This window comes from Hetaerina americana, unplaced genomic scaffold (genome assembly GCF_022747635.1).
Source record: "Hetaerina americana unplaced genomic scaffold, ioHetAmer1.1.p SCAF_3, whole genome shotgun sequence".
Classification (NCBI taxonomy): domain Eukaryota; kingdom Metazoa; phylum Arthropoda; class Insecta; order Odonata; family Calopterygidae; genus Hetaerina; species Hetaerina americana.
Genome location: NW_027286874.1, coordinates 29,532,916 through 29,552,766, shown reverse-complemented (window position 1 = coordinate 29,552,766; position 19,851 = coordinate 29,532,916). Strand labels below are relative to the sequence as shown.

The 19,851-nt window shown below is 35.6% G+C and overlaps 1 protein-coding gene across 3 annotated transcripts in view; it reads right to left on the bottom strand.

Annotated features, from left to right (window-relative positions):
• Gpdh1 (Glycerol-3-phosphate dehydrogenase 1) overlaps positions 1-19,851 on the bottom strand; it is a 46,063-nt gene that overhangs the window by 11,528 nt on the left and 14,684 nt on the right. Inside the window, exon 9 of one of the 3 annotated variants that reach the window (XM_071588661.1) lies at positions 5,791-5,841. The exons of 1 other annotated variant lie outside the window; for it this stretch is intronic. In XM_071588661.1, the coding sequence (XP_071444762.1) occupies positions 5,829-5,841 (13 nt within the window). In that variant the 3' untranslated portion in view covers positions 5,791-5,828. Of the gene's footprint in view, positions 1-5,790; positions 5,842-19,304; positions 19,738-19,851 lie in introns of those variants that run through there. One more of the 3 variants, XM_071588660.1, reaches the window with a different exon arrangement.

Below are 19,851 nucleotides of genomic sequence, written 5' to 3'. Positions count from 1 at the left end.
AGAGTAGGCTAATGCCGACGCCGGGTTTCTCTCCACCCTTCATCCTTTCCTGTCCATCCCCTATGGCGCAAATGACCTCAGCTGTCGGTCGCCTCCCCTCAAAACTACTACTACTTCAGTTGATGGCTTAAAGCTTTCATATACCGAACTAATTGATATAGGACTGCGGGTTATTCATGATTTAATGAAATGCTTTATTTATTGCACACAATTACCATGATCCTCAGCTACCACCGTTCAATATGAATCGACTCTAGGATAAATTAGATCCGTTGCTCCTTGCCCGCCAGTTAAAAATTACCATTTGGTCATCACAGGAGAGAGAGAGTCCATAAGTCTGGTTGATGCACGCACGCCACTGTATGTGGAACTGGCTTATCGCTACGGACTCAAAGTGTTGCCGTTCACTTTGATTTGGTAGTACTGCAGGGCTACATTGAAAGATAGATACCATAAAATAGCAAAAGATTTAGCTTGGACACAGACTAACCACCACAGCAAATCTAGACCTCACTTAACACGCAACAATGAACCCTTCTTGTATTCTACGTACTTAGAGCCTCCCTTCAGTCCGTCCAACATGCCTATTCTTTTCCTACTACCTTGTCTAACATTCTCCCCTCCAACACATTCGTCATCGTTCCATCGCCGAAAATGCTCTGCATCCACTTTGCTTTCCTCCTTGGAATTTCACCAGGCAACCCCATAAACAGCCATGTCAGGTACTTCCTCGCTTGTTATCTTTTCATTAGATTTTACTTTTTATATTCTTCTATACCCTCACATTTCGAACATCTCCAATCTAAGCTCTTGCGTCAACAATGAAGTTTAGTATAGCCATGCTATACTACTTTCCATATTAAGCTTTTCAACTATCTTTTCTTTACTACCAGACTTATATGATCTTTACATTACCCTAGGCCAGGGATGGCGAATCTTTGGGCGATTGAGTGTGAGCGTTTATGTACGTAATAAGAGCATACTCTTAACTCGCGTGCCAACCCATCAAGTGATCTCCGTGGAACTGCCCTTGGCACCCTCCCAAATCTGAGTGCCAAAATAATTGCTCGCCGTGCCCCTTTGGGCACGCGTGGTACAGGATCACCACCCCCGCCCTAGTGCAATTCTTCTGTTAATATCCTCACCACTTTGCCCACCTTTGACTCAAACACTTTCCAGCTAAAGGAACAGTCCTGCCTACAGTTGTTTTTGTCCTCCAGTTCCAGTGCTTAACTTAGGCTTCCTATTTCTCGAGAGCCTCGTTGCATTTATATATTTTTTCCCATTCCACATATATCATACTCATTGTGTGATGTGTGTCCCCAATTGTAATAACTTGAAGCCTGGCTAACTAAAGCATGATCACCCGCAAATCTGATTTTTGGAACTCTCCATCCGCCACACGCACCTGCGCCTGCCTGACAATGAGAATGTACATTTGGAATGAACCGCCTATCCATTCAGCCAACTCAGATCTTCTGCAATTCGCTCATTAATTCTACTAAATGTCGAAGACCTTCTCAAATTCCACGAAGCAAGCAAATGGATCCTATACATTCTATTGTTTCAGGCTTCACTTCGTGGAAGTATTTAATATCCATACTAAAAGGAAAGACTTGTACTTTTCCACAGATTTTATTATACTGTACAACGCGTTTCACCGACTTGCGGCCTTATAATAAATTCTGTGCAAAAGTACAAGTCTTTCCTTTTAGTATGGACATCCATAATCCTCCCTATCGGCCATCCCATTACTGCTGTGGCACGTGATCAAATTGACCGTTCCCAGTACGCAGTCAATACTCCATCCATTTATTGATTATCTAAGTTCATACGTCAGTTGTGTGCGCAATAAAACTCTTTTTTCAGCAATCCTCACATTCTGCTGCTCCTCCCATTTTTAGGATGGAATATTTTCTTTCGACGCATAAAATTGCTGATCCGATAATTTTCCACTATAGTTTCATGAACTCTTTCCATCTCCTGAATGTTATGGGTGTATTAATAATTTTCCCATCCAGTCTTTGATTTTGTGCACGAATGTATTTTAATATCTAAATCCTAATACTGCTTTCATCTTCTTGTACAACACAACCATTTCACCCTAATTCGTCTTAGTTTATTATTTATTTCCTTCTACTTCCTAATTATAAATTTACTTTATTCCCTAAAGTACCCGTTCGCTAATTCTATTTCAAAATTTTCGACTACTTCCGGGTATTCCTTCCATTTCATCCCTCTTTAAGCTTCTACATTTTATTTTCTCAGTCATCATCCCTTTTTTATCCCCTTGATTCTGACGTTACATTACATCAGTATTAAGATTTATCCACATTCGTTCCAAGGAAACTATGTTGTTTCTAAATCTGTTCTTAACTATTATATAATCCAAATGATATCTCTTTGCATCTTCCGGCATTTTTCACGCACCAATGTCGACGCTGGCGAGGCGCGAATGATTAATTCAGGTGAACGAATTCCCGTTGCCTTTCACAATTTTTAAGGTGATTCCATCATTTGAAGGATCCTCACACAGTACATACCAGTATCGCAGGTGGTTCCGAACGGCTAACTTCTAAAAGTAGTGAAATGGCCACCAACCATCACGTGAATTTCGCTTCGTCGTCCATAATATTAGGCATGATTTTCCCTCACCTATCGAACCAGCCTTCGGCTTAATTTCTCCTTTGGCATCCAGTGAATAACGGTCAATGCGCACGTTATGAAAATCCATGATCGCTCCCCAGGTTAAAATGCGGTGAGAAAATTTTCTAGAAAAATACTGAATGTCATTCATAATAATCTAATGACAGGCTCATTTCTGCGATTGTAGGTAAAATTACTTAAATGTAACAATTACTTTCTGGAAGCCATGGGTAGGTAATTATATTTTGCAACATTTAACGGTTAAATGTACAAAATACCTCAAAATTAATTATTACCAAGAACTCCGTATTTCCCATCACAATATATAATATTCCATTTACAGCTATATAACCGTGATCCTCTAAAAGACCAAGAAAATGTTTAATTGGGTTTGACTTGAATTGACATAAAGCCAAGGAATGTTTTCTGTGTTTGATTTGTATGGGGAGATGGGTATATTTTTATTGTATTACTTAAGTATTTACAAGGGTCAAATGGAAAGTTGAATACGATGAAAAATGGAGTATCTATGTGCTAACAGCAGCAAAATGACCGGGCCCTCATAGTACACCGCTAATTTATGAGCTCTATGGGAGTTTATCCTTGACATGAATTTAAACAGTTCTAAGAATAACCCAAGGACTTGTTAAAATTATCATTAAAATACTGTACTCAATGTTAATCAGAAACTCTATTGTTGCATGAGAAGCTGAAGTGAAACTCTAAATATTTAAAATAGTAATATGCTCCTTATCCAAAAGAATTAGCTAAAATTCACACCAACTCAAAGTCATACCGGCCCATATTATAACCTGTTGTCCAATTTAGTTATTTTTTTGTAGTTATATCAAAAATTATTAACTGGTGAGTGAAGCAGTTCTGATACTATAAATATAACAAAGGCCATCAGAGTCTATTGTAATTTGAAAAAATATCTTTTACGTAGCATTAATCAAATGAGTAATCATACAGGAACACATAATGGGCAATATGGTGATTTGAATCCAAAATATTATGAATCACAAGTGACAAAAAGGTTTACAATACCAAACATTTCCCAAAGTAACAATTAAAGAAATGCTAATGCTATCACTGCATTAAATAAGTGGAAGTTGGTATTATCCCTGGAACTTTGAGGGCATCCAAAAGGTGCCAAAACCTCTCCTTGGGGGTAGTAAGAGTCATCTAGAGCACTGGAATCACCAGGGCTCAAATGGGAGAAGAAGGTGCGGACAGAGAGCAAGTATTCAAAGACACTCCTTTTTTCCCAACAAAATATACATACAATACACAAACCTTGTGCAATATTTTAGTGGTGAAGATTTACTTACACTGACTGATTCAACCTGTCATTGTAATAGCCATTCATATTGAAAATCCCTTCATTAATGAAAACTTGGATAATACAAATCTCCATTTAAAAAATGATAAATCAAGTTACTTTATTACCAATAGTATTCCTACCCCTGATCTTTCTGAAATTAAATGTTCTGAATGTGTCTAGGCAAATTTCCGATCTAAATAAGCATTAACTTTTTCTTAATCACTTTCAAGATAAATATTGTTAAACTCGAGTAACATGCATTAAAAAATTATTGATCACCTCTAACTGAAATGCAATTTATGTAATTAACTAACTACAAGATACATGCCTACATGAAACTATATACAAAACTCACCATAATCCATACAAAAGCACAAAAGAAACCAATCCAGTGCTGCTGTGCACAATAAACAGACAACACTGAAAGGTGCCAAAAGGTATGTATGTGCTGGTTTAGAAAATGTCATGGGGAGTCAAATGGATAGAGGGCGGGGGTGAATTAATGGATGCTCCCTTATTACACTTTGTATGTAGCATTTCAGCCTGGAATTACATTGAGAGTTGAACAAAATATTCCATCATAGGATCATGGTAACCATGTCTAAAACAGGAAAATTTACAACAAATGTGGGTGATAGTTTACACACCACTATTTAAGGTATTTTTTGTTCCCAAATGCTGCAGCATAATAGATAAAACACACTGGAATGAAATGTCACTTTCCCACAAGTAAGCATGGATTATCATAGAAAATTGAATCATAAGCTAAAAGAAAAGAGAGAGAAGAGAAAGAGAGAAAAATCTAGCTCCGACTCTGGTTTGTTCACAAATAATGAAGAATTATTTTCAGGAAATGTGCCTTGAGGTAACATTATAGTTAGTCCTTTCTTGGTTAATAGTATCACCAAGTGCACTTCTTAGTTCATGAAATGAGTTGAATATATGACTAATAGCGACTCAAGTAGTATATCAATCCAAATGGTGTGAAATTACACAAATTTCTATAAAAACACATATTAATAGTTTTAAATTTCTTGAAAATAAGAGCTAGGATACTCCTTAAAAAGGTGCCTTCAGTGATAAAAATATGCTATTTTTAAAAACATAATTGTGTTGATTATTAGCACATATGAGTTTGTCAAAGTCTGAAGTTTCATCTACATTCAAGCAATCATCTTTGCAGTGAATGACAAAACATGGATGATTCCATGCAAATACAATTTCTCAATAAAATCACCTTTTTACGTAAAATTGAGATAGAAGTCACAGAATAACCATGATAGTCAAATTTTGGAAAAAGAACTAAATTATCTCTTTCAACACTGTCCTCCATGTCTGGTGATGATTATGTCTCTCCAGTGTGAGTGTGATAACAGATTACCTAATTATTCAGGTCCATGCAAGGCTCAGTACTGAAAACACTGCATGCAGTGGCTCCTATCAGGTGATAATTTCATGATTTATTTGCACCTGAATAGTAGAGTTCAGGGCCATAAACCCAAGTGACAGTCACAAATGTTAATTCATCAACAGATTCAACTATAAAATTCAATATGCATTGGACACTATTAAACAAGTTGCCAATTTAATTTTTAGCCTCTCGATCCACAAGACCAAGGTGTACAAATAACATTATTTTTTCAATATTAGAATGCCATTCCCAATTGCAAGTCAAACATGTTAATAATACATAATACCATGCAAGACCATATAATAGTTTAGCAAAATGTGAGTAATTACAGTCAAAAGTATATTTTTTTTACTATACTGATTGATTAGTGCTACAATTGATAAATTTCAAAGAAAATGTGACATCTTACCCTCCAAGATGCCACATGGAATACCAGAAACAAAAAGCCTAAACACCACACCTGAGGCAAAGATGAAACAAAAGCTTTAATCAAATACTTAATATAGCAATTACAGTGTTATTTAAAGCAGATAATATTTTACAGCACACATGGAAAGAAGCAGGTACTTTACTGTTAAATTATGGCCCCCCCTCTAATTTGAGGTTTCTGTTGAGTGTTGGGGGCCTCTTAGGACACTGATACTAAATTATACCAAAACCAAGTTCAACAAGACACTGCTCATTTACTAAGAAACATAATATTATTATTAGGAGTCATTGAGTCTTTTTTCCACCAAAAGGAAAAGAGTGCATTAAATGGTACAGAGAGATGATTCAGAATGACCAGCAATGCCTCAAAATTATATGCATTGGAACCATTTGGAAATTAATGAAAAAATGAATTACTTGGTATAAAATCTCTACAATTCAAATTCATCATAATATGTACTTAAGTAGGAAAAAATGGTAAAAGGACATCAAAAATAGAATAAAGAAGTAGATGTCTCCTACTGAATTCTTCAATTATCTAAAATAAAAGGGTAGAGCACAAATAGTAGTAATGTGCAAACCTAGTGGTAGTAGTCATTGGAGAAGGCAACTGTTAGCTACAGTCATTTGCACCATTTGGGATGGGTGGGTAATTTGCTTGGGTAAGATGTTCAGGGAATGGAGGAAGAGTGGAGAGAAACCCAATGCCAGCATTATGTACTCTTTAATAATATGTGCAAAGGGGTTCACAGTTTAATTTCCCATTACATGGATAATATATAACTTGAAGTGCTCTCCACATAGCACCCTAAGTAGGAATCAGGATACCATTGAAAAATCCTAACCCCTTCAGGATTCAGCCCTTAGGGCAGGAAGCTAGTGCATTAGCCACCACATTATCCTGACCTCCAAAAAATATGTGAAACTGGATAATAGCCAGAGAACTTTTTATGGCTACACCTGCAACAAAAGCAAGTGCCAAAAATGAAGAGCATAGAACATATAACCATGAAAGCTCATGCTGGCAAAATATTGATAAGAATTCTAAATCAGAGACTTATAAGAATGCTGGAGGAGAATGCAGTTGAAACAGAGAAAGAGGATACAGAATAAGGCTATGATTCATAGAGAAAAGCAATGGCCTGAATAAAATGGGGTAGGTCAAGAAGACATTCCAAAAATAAAGAATGCCAATTGGGAAAACAGAAGACTGATGAAAGAATTTTACATTATAAAGCAGCTTTAAAAGAGAATGACATACTGATAAGACGGGATTGAGCAGGGTGAAAAGTATTCTGCCTTTAAAAAAAATCCTTAAGTAAAAAGAGCTTCTGCCTTTCAAAACTTTTGATATGTTGATATGAAGGGCATACTTAGTACATTTAAAGTTATATAAATAAAATAGGTAAGATAAATAGATTGGGGGACATATGATAATCTGCTTGAGAACTAATGGTAGTATGGTGGAACTAGCTGATGATTCACAAGCACAAAACTGGGACAATTAAGAATTTAGACAACAAACTAGATGAAGTAATGAAGACTGTGGGATGACAGCATATATTTGAACACAAAGTGATGAGGATAAGTGACAGGTGATGGATTTAATGCTCTATATGGTTTTTGTGCTCTGTTCTTCCTCCATTTGACATTAGTAATGTCAAATTGAGGAAGAACAGAGTATTAAAAGGTACACACATCTGAGGGGTATGTAAATAGAGAAATAATGTACAGATTAAAACAGAAATAGCAATGTCAAGCCTTTAATAAGAGGAAATGATTTCCATATAAACACCCACAGACTGAGATTGAAGAGGAGACTGGCATGTGTAATGTTCTGATATATGGCTGTGAAACATAGACCTTGGAGAAGAGACAGTACAGTATGTAGAGGGATTGGATAGAATGAGTGGCTCAAGTTATGATTGAGGGGGTGCTAAATGAGGTTAAGGAGTGAACACTGCTGAACAATATCTAGAAGAGAAAGAAAACTGAATCAAGTCGTAAAGAAGGGGTTCAAACAATGGCTGTTGAGGGGACAGTGGAAGGGAAGGAGAGAACATGGAGAAAGAGAATGAAAAGAGAGGAGGCTGAGAAAAATACCTCAAATAAGAATGAATGGAGGCAATAATGATGGCAGACATACTAAGCCCTTTTCCTGATCATGCACAATTTTACACTGAATAAAGCTCCAAGCAACATATTTGGAAAACTCTACGAAAATGCTAAAATATAATTAGGTTGGTAGCTGCAACGAAGAACAATTTTTTTCATCTGCCAACAGATTGATACCAATGCCCCAGACTCAAACATCAATTACTTTTAGTAAAAAGAGAAGTAGATTTTTATGATTGGTTCCCATTAACTACAATTATTATCAAATGGTGAGTAGAATGATCATTTCTTCTCACTGGCATTGAGCCAAACTCACTCCAAGATTAACTTAAACTGCTTAAAAACTGACATATTCAAGATAAGTTCTAATTTGTTTGAAATCCATTTCTTTTTAAATTTCGAACAATACCTTACTTAAACAATGTTCATGTTATCTGGATTCATGCTCCCCCTAGAAATGTATAATTGGATTGTCCTCCTCACATTAGTTTATAGAAATTCAAATTTCCAAAACTGTACAAGATACTAAATTTAATTTCATCTAATGTTTCCTCTTTTCCTGACTAATACTGAAAATTATTAATCAATAATATGGGACTATAAGTGAACTAATTGACTAAAAAACAAGAAAATTTAAATTCAGTAATTAAAAAAAATTGTAACAAAGAATAAACCTTTTGGAAATTAGACATGAATTAAAGTAGCACTGAATGTGCATTATTATTTTCAATAGAGTTTTTCTAGTTAGCGGAAACCCCAACAATATTACTTCATTTCTTTAAATATTTTGAAGATTTACTTCAGAGATGGCATGAGTTAGATAAACATTATTTAATACTCCACAAAGTTCCAAAGAAAATAAATGTCACTTACCTAATAAAATTCTTGTGGCCAATTGGCTCATAGGTTTCAAAGTCCATGCAAACATATACAACAAAATAACAAATAAACACAAAAAAGAAACATATTGGCATTATACCAGGCAACATTTTGTAATGCATCATGTTTTTTCTCTTAAAAAATAATTATTATAATTAAGGCCATTTTCATTTGCTCTTGAAATCAACAAAGACAACAGTGTAAGTCACACCACAAGCATATGTTAGCATCAATTACCAAATCAGAATGATACATGGGAACTAATCACATTAACCACATGATGATTTACTTCATTTGATGACCTTTAAGACACATGGTTTTCCAAAATAATGGCTCAAAAATCACCCCCAGATCTTGATGCGAAAGCAAGACCTTCCACAGGATAAAGGCAGTGCCAACACACACACAAATGTTATCCAAAATGGTCTGCACTAACTAGCTCTAAACTTAAATACTATTATTTACCCAAATGATGGTGTAGTTATCATTACCAGTAGGTAGACAAGAGTAACGAAATAAGAGGTAGTTAATTAAAAAAGTGTCACACTTTATTGTGACCTGCTGAAACTTTTTTTCCCTGAATTTAACCTTAATTAATTCTTAAATGCAGATGCATACATGCACCTGTACTATACACCCATGTATTTTATGAACACACTGTTACATAGAGTAAATAATTCAACCAGTAGGACCATAATTTTTCTTAATTATGGTCCTACTGGTATATAATAATTCATACTTTTTTAATAATTAATAATGAATTCTTTTTTAATGCTATATTTCCAAACATTTGTGCTGAGAGAGTTAAAAAGACTCCTTTTTCTTAGATTCCCATTTCTATTACAAAATGTCACTGACACTATTTAAACATGTACCTAACTCAAGACAGGCGACAAATTTCAGAATTACATTGCTCTAATTACAACCTTGGCTTATAGAATACCATTTTGAAATTATCCTATGTATGAGGAAAAACTACACTAATACACTCGACCATAGAAGAAATGTATTTAACATGAAGTTATAAGATAAAATATACAAAGTGATACTAAGAAGCAGATTTTGGTTTTCATTCAGTAAAAAAGTGAGTGAATGAATGCTAGAAAAGCTCAACATACTATTGTGATAAGATTGCTTCGTACAAGCATCGGTTTCCAATTATCAAAATCATGGTGTAACCTTAAGCTGACCTTTCTAATGTCACAGCCCAGCAATCCCTTGAATTCAACACCCATTGATTTCAATCTCAATTTATGATGAGCCAACAGCCATAATCATCCCAAAAGTAATTCCATGGCATGTGACAGAATAATAACTGCTATCAGACAATTAATGGCATTCATCATGAACCTTGCCATATATCATCTTTTCCTCTCAAGCTAAAAATTTAACCTTTATTTCTGACAATATTTTTAAAAATCTCCCTAAGAGGGCAAGTGTCCAAACACCTCCAAACCATGGAAATACAAATTCTGACCTCAGCCAATATCATTACAAACGCTTGCCCAAATTAATGAAGTCATCAATGCTTAACAATTCCATACTCCCATAAAATCACTCAGGAATGTATGCAGGAAAATCTGAGAAAATTCCTTAAATAGATTAATCGACCAAAAACAAAAAACCTCTGAATTCCCGCACAATCTGGAAATCAGTGAAAACCATCCCCAATGCAGTTTTTTTGCAGCCCTGCAGCTTCTCAATACAGGTCTTAAAAATGCAAAACCCTGACAGCGGTGCCACATTCAAATCATATCCCAAAGCATGGGAAAGCACCATTGCATCTCACTAAACTCTAATAGAAAGATGTACAAAATTGTTGGAAGACATACAGGATTGAACCACCTGAACTACAAATAGGATGATGAAACTTTAATGGAATCCAATGTAGTTATCAATAACACTGATTGTTGTTGATGACTGGGAATGGTAGAATTTAGGGGTTGATTTTAGAAAAAAATTATGCCCAAAATTGACAATAGCTATTACTACCCAATTCAAATATAGGATATCAAACATAGTGTACGCAAAACTGTTTTCATTTCAGTTAACTTCCTCAAAAGGTTGGAAGCAATGGGCAAAACAGTCATGAAATACTTAAATAAATAAAAAGTAAATCATCTTGATTTTTACAAGATGCCTTAATACTGCAGATTTAAGAATCACAAGCCACAAGATAAAAACATTAATTCAGATGCCATTCACAGTTACATGGAATCACACATTTTAGAAAAAAACATGTAAGTAAAAATGATATTGCAGAAAATCGGCAATTTACATTGATTGCATTTGATATTAGGTAAGCAGGTTGCCAATGGCCATTAAGGTGAAGTAAGGAGAGCCGAGGAGTGGGAAAAGGGAAAGGCAGGAATAACAAATGGGAATGATGCCTCATGGGGCCTGGATTGCTTGGGTAATCACTGGGTTAGAAATGTCGTTTAAAGAAAGGTAAGGTTGGAAGCAAAGTGGAAACAAAAGGTTTCTTAGGAAAAGAATTCAAGTAAAGGGTAAAAAAAAAAGAGAAGAGGAGATTGGAATGCCAATTTTAAAAAAGGCCACTGTCATCTGGCTGGATATGATGACTACACAATCGAGGATCAGGAGAACTTTTGATTGGATTTGTGGGTTTGTAAAATCCTGTTGGAAGCGTTTTGTTGAATGGAGAGTGAAAAAAGTCAGATTTGATTTTGAACATTTGGCATTTTTTTGTTACAAGCATGTCTAGTGGCAAAATCAATGTTGACAATTAGATGAGAGGGTGCTGAACTGGTCTATGAGAGATGTGGGCGATCTTTAAAGCATAGTAATTTCATGTGGAGGTAAATTAATGGAAGAGCAATTTATAAGACAGTAGTCAGTAGGGTAAGGGGAAGTCACACCATTACACACAATGATTAAATTGAATGCTCAGAAGAGTTCAAATTCAAAATTTCAGGAGAAGCATGGTAGTTTAAGACAAATTTTTCCATCATTAAATGTTAACACGGTGGCTCAGAAGAGAATCCTTTTTGTGACAGCCTCTTCCAAAAACATTAGCATGACTGCTTCATTTCTAACGCTGAGATAACATAAATTTTGAGGCTGAAAATTATCCTTCTCAGTTTTTGCTCCTTTTCCAAATTAATCTGAATTCTAAAGAGCTAAAACTGCTAATATTTATGCTGCAACTTCATACCAATATTACATGTGAAGGGCAGAGCATTGCATAATTATCAAGTCAAGAAATACATAGGTCTTGCTTTTTCAATCCCTATGATTTAAATGATGCAGGTCATGTCAAAATTTTATTAAAACTCCATATTACAAGGGTGGTACAATATGGCCTTAGAAAATGCAAGAGATGGCGATAGTAGTATCGAAAATAAAATTTTTCCATTAAATAACACTCTTTACTAGCAAGCTGTTAAAGTTGCAGCTGTATCCATCATATAGTTTCATTGCTGTCATCGATTGAAGTAAACAAGTTCAATTTGCCTATGAAAATGAGTGTCCAGCAGTGGTTAAACACTTGATTTGAAAGGGTTGACACCAAAAGAAATCAAAGCTGAGTTAGACGAAGTTCATGGCACATCTGCTCCTGTGTTTGCAACTGTTTACAATTGGGTGAATGAGTTAAAACGTGGAAGTGTTTACGAAATCCACAATATGATTTTAAGTGATCTATGACTCTAAGTGCGCGAAATAGTAGAAGCCATAGGCCTATCACAAAGTACAGTAGCTTCAATTTTGCACGAAAAATTTGCCGTGAAAAAAATCTTGGCAAGATGGGTTCCGCGTTTACTCACAGCAGAGAATAAACGCAATCGTGTGGTCAACTCTGAGGTTGCTTTGGCGCTTTTCTGTCGCATTCCTGATGAGTTTCAGCGTTGATATACAACTGCTGATGAAACATGGATACACTACTACACTCCAGAGACAAAGCAACAGTAAAACAGTGGATTTTTGAAGGCAAACGGGCTCCGAAGAAGGCGAGGACGGTCAAGTCGGCCGGTAAGATTATGGCCATGGTCTTCTGGGTTGCTTGCGGAATCATCTGAATTGATTAGTTGAAAAAGGGAACAACAATAACAGGAGAGTACTATGTGTCATTATTGGAACGACTGAGCAAAGAAATCAAGTAAAAGCCCTCATCTGAAAAAGATTCTCTTTCATCAAGACAATGCACAGGTGCACACCTGCGCAGTTGCGATGGCCAAAATTATGGAATTTAAGTTCCAATTATTACAACATACCGTATTAACCAGATTTGGCCCCCAATGACTATTTCTTAATTCCAGACTGGAAGAAATACCTTGGCGGACGAAGGTTTACGTCTAACTAGGAAGTAATTGATCAAACAAATCCCTATTTTGAGGAGCTTCCAAAATCCTACCTTTTAGACGGCTTAAAAAAATTGCCCAAAAAAACCCTTTTTTCTAAGGACTTATTGTACCACCCTCATACTTAGTTTATTGAATGGTTTTTTTGATTCTGCTTTGTTAATTTATGAGTTTTGAAAGCATACCAATTATTATTTATCACCAGAAATTGCCAGTCCAAAGGAACTAGCTCTCACTTTAGAGTTTAATGAATTAAAAGGAACGGTAACTATGGCCATATTATGAGCTTGGATACGCTTATGCATATCAAAGCAAGTGAGGGATTGGCAAGCCACTGGTGTAGGGAGAAATCTCATCCAAGCCCTGGGTGTATGAGTGCTCAAGACTTGCAAGGATCAATGCTATTGAGTACATCAAAAGTAGAGTGTGCATGATTAATTTGCATTTATTTTACTTTGTGATTAGTGGGCCGCTAGAAGGAATCAGGGAGACGCTAGAAGGAATCAAGGACGCAGGGAGAAATCTCTCGCAAGCCCTGTCTGGGTGAGTGCTCAATAAGGGAGAGGGTCAATGCTATCTAGTACACCTTAGCCAGAGCATTTTTGCTATCGTATTTTGGTTGAATCATTTGTTCTGTTCTAACCCCCCTATATCATTTTATTTTTTGAATTATTTTTCCCATATAATTTCCCTCACCATATCCTTTGCCCAATATTATGTGTACAGCTGGGGTTGATTTTTCCCATAATACTTGAGGGTTTAGTTTATCAAGCCTGGAGCCATGACTGTTGGTACAAGTATTTTTACATATCAAATAACAGCTGCTATCATTAACATCAAATGGTTAAACATTCAGTGAATGGTCCCATTCACTGAATCATTTCAAGTGCCATCAAAATAATATCACACTTTGGAAGAGAGTTTTGATTATCATGATAAGGAGAAAGGAGAGGATTTGTCATCAAACATATCACAGTAAGAAAGTAAACTAATCACTAATATGCTCCCATCCCATTAACTGGCCATGATATAAATGATGTTGCTATATAAGAGGCTTAACAATTAATTTGGTATTGTGGTAAAAGATTACAATTCTTTTTCTTACCATACTTGCCAATTGTTTTTGTGAATTTCAAGGATCTCTTGAGATATATCAAAACAACCAAACAGAGCAAGATGTCCTTGACAGTTTTACCATGAATATTCTAACAAGGCACCACTACATATCTTCCCTTGCTGAGTTTAGAATAAATTTGCAAGATGTTAGCATACTATCATTTTACACATGGCAAGACTTTCACTCACCTTGCCACATAAACCCTTGATCCAAATAAGAATGCAAAACCATAAATGATGGAGGCAGAGCAACATAAAGATGGATAGCAGAGCAACAACACTCACCTGGCCGGGAGCATGATTCTAGCTATACTTCAAACATCTCCATGCCACTAGTTGGGTAAGAAAAGGTTGCATCCCCATGATTGACACAACCCAACCTTTTTCTGTCCAAAGATATACTGTGCAGAATTATGACCTTTTTATAAAATTGAAAAAATGCCATTACCTTGATTACAGGGTCAAGCATTTGGTGGCACTTTATTAGTGAAAAATATTTTGTAGGCTACGCTGCCATCCTTCTGGACAACAGTGGTCAGCATAATAATTGAAGTGGGCCCCCCAAAATTTAATTAAGAATATTTGACATATCATAGAAAAGCTCCAGGGCTGAGAATCATGATCAAATTCATGACTATAATAACAATCATCAAAGCATGCCAAGTAAGATAAATTTTTACTCACGGCCACATATGCCAAAAATTTGCATGAAATCACAGTTCACAGATGTGGTTCAAACAAAAAGTATGGAGCTTCCAAAATCAAAACTAAATGGATTATAAAGCATTCCTAATATATATTTGTCTAAATGGTGCAAGTCTGTAGCCATCCAAATTCTCCACATTTTTTAATGCTGTTCTTGGTATTCGATAGTTAATCATGGCGAAGGAATACAATCTCCCAAGGGGACCTATTCCTACTTGGGGATCGAGATCGCCTAGTGGCTAACGTACTAGCTTCCCACCAAGAGAATAAGTATTGACGTGATGGCCCAGGTTAACCTCCTAGAGACTGCAGATATTTTTCAGTAGTATCCCGATTCCTACTTGAGATGCTTTGTGGAGAGCACTTTTGAGTGAGTACACATCCATCGGATGGGACGTTACGCATCAGACCCCTAGGTGCCTTTCCATAACAATAGGCTAATGCCAACGCCAAGTTTCTCTCCACTCTTCTTCCTTTCCCATCCATCCCTAAAGGCAAAAATAACCTCAGCTGTCAGTCACCTTCCCTTAAATTACTAGTACCTATCTCTACTCATAGTTAACATTGTGTTAAATGCATAGACAATAATCTACGGGTGAATATATTACAAATAATGTACAAGTAAATTGTATGAAAAGGGACACCAGAATGATATAAAAAAACAAAAATGTTTTTAATGTTTTAGAAATGGACCATCATGTACCACTAGGTTATGCCTTAACCTTACATGACAAAATTGCTTCCAACCAGTTTTAATGGCACTTCAAAAATTTCACAGAAGCATGAAGTAGTAGTTTTGAGGGGAGGCGACCGACAGCTGAGGTCATTTGCGCCATAGGGGATGGATAGGAAGGGATGAAGGGTGGAGAGAAACCCGGCGTCGGCATTAGCCTACTCTTTACGAAAAGCGCCAAGGGGTCCGCAGTTTAACGTCCCATCCGACGGACGGCGTACTCACTCAAAGTGCCCTCCACAAAGCACCTCAAGTAGGGATCGAGATACCTCTGAAAAATATTCAACACCGCCGGGATTTGAACCCGCGCCCTCAGGGTGGGAAGCCAGTACGTTAGCCGCCGCACCATCTCGATCCCCCAGAAGCATGAATTTTAAGTTAATTACTGTTATTTATGAACACAAAATTTTCAATGGTAATATGAAATTAATTGATATTCAGCATAAGTATGACATATTTAATAACATTATTTGTCAACCAGTAAAGTCGAAGACATTCATATCTCAGCAGCCAACTGTTATCAGCTATTTTATTTTTCAATATTAGTTTCAATTATTTTCATAAGATAACCATTTAACATGCACACACGAATGTCTTAGATTGGGAAATTGTTATTCACAAACAAAATATGAATTATTTCATTAATTACTGAAAATTACCAACTTACTGGTTACTCTTTGCAATTCTTAATGAAATTTGTTCACATCTTTACACACCATTTTAAAATCAAATTTGCACTAACATAACCACAAAACATGGAAACCCACATAAATAAAAAAAGATAAAGAAGCAAGATTTCTTCTCTGACCACCACTGTGTGCATTCGGGGTCATTTCCTTTCCCAGTACCATTTGCAGTTTCCCATAAAGCACTTGAGCACACACAAACCATTCCATTTGGATTTTAAGAGGAATGTCCCGAGGCATCACCAGAATTAGAACCTAGGACCCTTCCTTTTGTAAACAATAGCTCTTAATTATGTGGCTATCACAAAACCTTGATTTTTTTATACAATTTCTTCTAAAAATAATCATTTCCTACCTGTATAATTTTTGCATTCATCAAAACTTTGAATAAAATATTCATTATTCATGGAGAGCAAATGAAACCACATCAGGCATAACTATTAATCACCCTATAAAAAATATACAAAAGCCACTGTCTTTCATCTGGAAAATAATATTTATGACAATAGCGTTTCTGAATCTACTGTCCTATTTTCTTTCTGGTGTCAACAAAGGAGGTGGCTTATAGGTCAGTCATTTGCACGTCTGGATGAGTCAATTACTTTAATAGGTGAGAGCAGAATTCAGGAATCTGGGAAAATGGAGACAGAAAACTAGGTGTTGCCATTGACATACTCTTAAAGAAAAAACCATGGACTCCACAGTTTATTGGGCTATCTGATTAATTCATAATTTGTACTCTTTTCCCCTATGAGTGAGGATCCAAATCCAAATGGAAATTTGTGCTACTAAGGTTAAAAGCTTTACTCTGGCAGACATGTCTTTGCTATTTAAATAGCTATGTAAGTAAATCACTTAAACTGCTACTACTGACAAAATAATTTCTTTCATATTTACTCACTTTTTAGGGCAGTGATTTCCACCTGTTTCAATGGTTGCATTATTGAAATGAGATACATTACCTCCTTTAAAATAACAGCCTTATCAGGTGAATGAATGGTAGTGGAGAGCAATCGGAAAATGTTTAAAGTATGCAAAGATGCTTATAAAAGGAATTAAAGGAAAATTCAGAAATGATTACCAATTCTGAGACAGCAGTTAGTCAGCTCCATTTGATACATGCCATTTTATATCTCAATATTTAACTTAATACACTGTCATTTATTGACATTCATATTAGTACAAAACAGTAATCGAAAATAACTCCAAATCTTTCTCTTAAACTTTTACAAAGTCAGTAAAAACAATTTCATGAAGTTCTTCTATGTAGTAATTTGCTGCCAGTGCGAGCTAATGTGACTTGATTTATAAAACAATTTTTTTACCATGAACAATTTAGAATTTGTATCATTAAGATGACTAAACATTTTTATTGAAGACAAGCTGCTGGAAACAATTTATAAAGTGAAGGAATGGGATATCAGATTTAAATGCCTATTTAATCACTTTACTTCAACCTTTATCCGATTTTTGTGATTCTTCAGCCCAAGAATCGGTACATGCAGCAAAATTTAGCCCAAAATTTTCAGCACCATTCAATTTAGTCTGGACCTAATTTTTAAAAAATTTACATGCCTCAGTGTTTTGACAATAAAGCTAAATTAATTTTTTTTCTTTTAATTTAAGGCATGGCAAGAATAACAATGTCCACAAAAAATGCAGGAGGAAGAACCTGGTGCAGATGCCTGCTGTTTTCACCTCTCTCTCTTTTTCACTCTCTCTCTCTTTCTCTCCTCGGGAATCCCACAAAATTTGACAACACTTATTTACAAACACACAAGAACGTATTACAGATGACATCTCCAGCTGAAATCAGAGTCCCAAATTTCATAACTATCATTAAACTCCCTTGACAAAGAAACCCCTTGCCTCACTTCATGCACCATAATGTATCAAGAAATATCTCATATTTCAGTGACACTCCAACAACCCGCCACAGATAGTTTGCATTTCAAAATAATCACATGACTTGCACTGCATTTTTCTCAACATAGTAATTCGATTTAATAAACTCCTTCGCTATAACAACAGAAATGCTATGTTCAAAATTTAACTACATATGCCCCACTTTGAAATGGCTGATAAGAGAACACAGAATTCAGAGATTGACTATGCATGTCCTAAAGGACAACTTTCACTACATACTCCTCGTTAAGTTCTATATGTCCACATACCTACTGAGTTAGGCTATTTAAACCACCTTAATACATAACAATTCATTATTAATGCAAGTACACAGATAAAACTTGAAGTCATCACAGCTAAGTACTACAATGATCACAATTACCAACAGCATAGTCTTAATACGATACTGAAGAATATCCTGACTGAGGGATTAAAGTCAGCAATACCTTCTGCTTTTTTGTAGGAAAGGCATATGATATGTACAATGAGATAATACTGAATCTTAATATATAACATTTATCAGAACTTTACTTCTTCCAAAAAATTATTATTACCTAATGAATTTTGGATGTGAATGAAAAGATATGAATTCAGCATGATAATTATTTGATGAAGTCACTACCTTTCTGACAAGTAAAAGATCAAACACTGATTGTACTGAACAAAAATAAATGATTAAAAAAATAATTTCTGGTGCAAGTGCAAACTATGTCAACTTTTTAACTCCACAAATCAAATTCTACATCAGGCAATTACCCCATTACAATCTGCAAGATATATGACTTCCTCAATTCAACAGAATACCTTAACCATTGATGCAAGCATTATCGGGGTAATCACCCATTGTCACAGGCAAGGGGTTGGAAATATTTCATACATAGGACAATGGCACCATGAGTTCAGAATTTAGAACTATAACAATGCAACAAAAATTATAAAATTATTGGAGCATACTACTTCATGCAGGCCAATAAAAGAACAAAACATAAAACAATAGGAAAATCAAATGTTATTAATCAGATCAAAAAAATGCAAGTTAGTTCAACTCATTTATTGGTATTCAATTTAGATACCACATTTATAAACATCAAAACATCTGAGGTATAAAACAAAGCATCTATGCACAGCCATCAACTAAATCCCCAATCTATCCTTTTGTACATTGTGCTTTCTTTTGAAATGGACTAGAAGCCATTGTCACTCATTACTCCTTGAACTTGAAGCCAAATGAGCATCATGGCAACTGCACTTGGGAATTATTTCAAGAGTTATTCCGAAAGGGACCAGGAGTTGGCCAATCCAAATTGTATACCAAATGAAAATTGGCACTGGAAGACAGGGTTATGACTGACTGGTTAGGCCCCCTCTGGAATCACAATGCACTCTTAATAAAACGTGCAAAATGGTCACAAATCTCCAGACATTGGCTACAGCAACCATTGGTCTTGGGCAGATTCCTGTCCGAGCCACTAATGGCAAATTGATTAAAATAAAAAGCACCAAATGGCAAAATAGAATATTGCAATAAAATTTCAGAACATTAAGTGAACGAATAAAAAAATAGCCGGTAACAAAATAAAAAC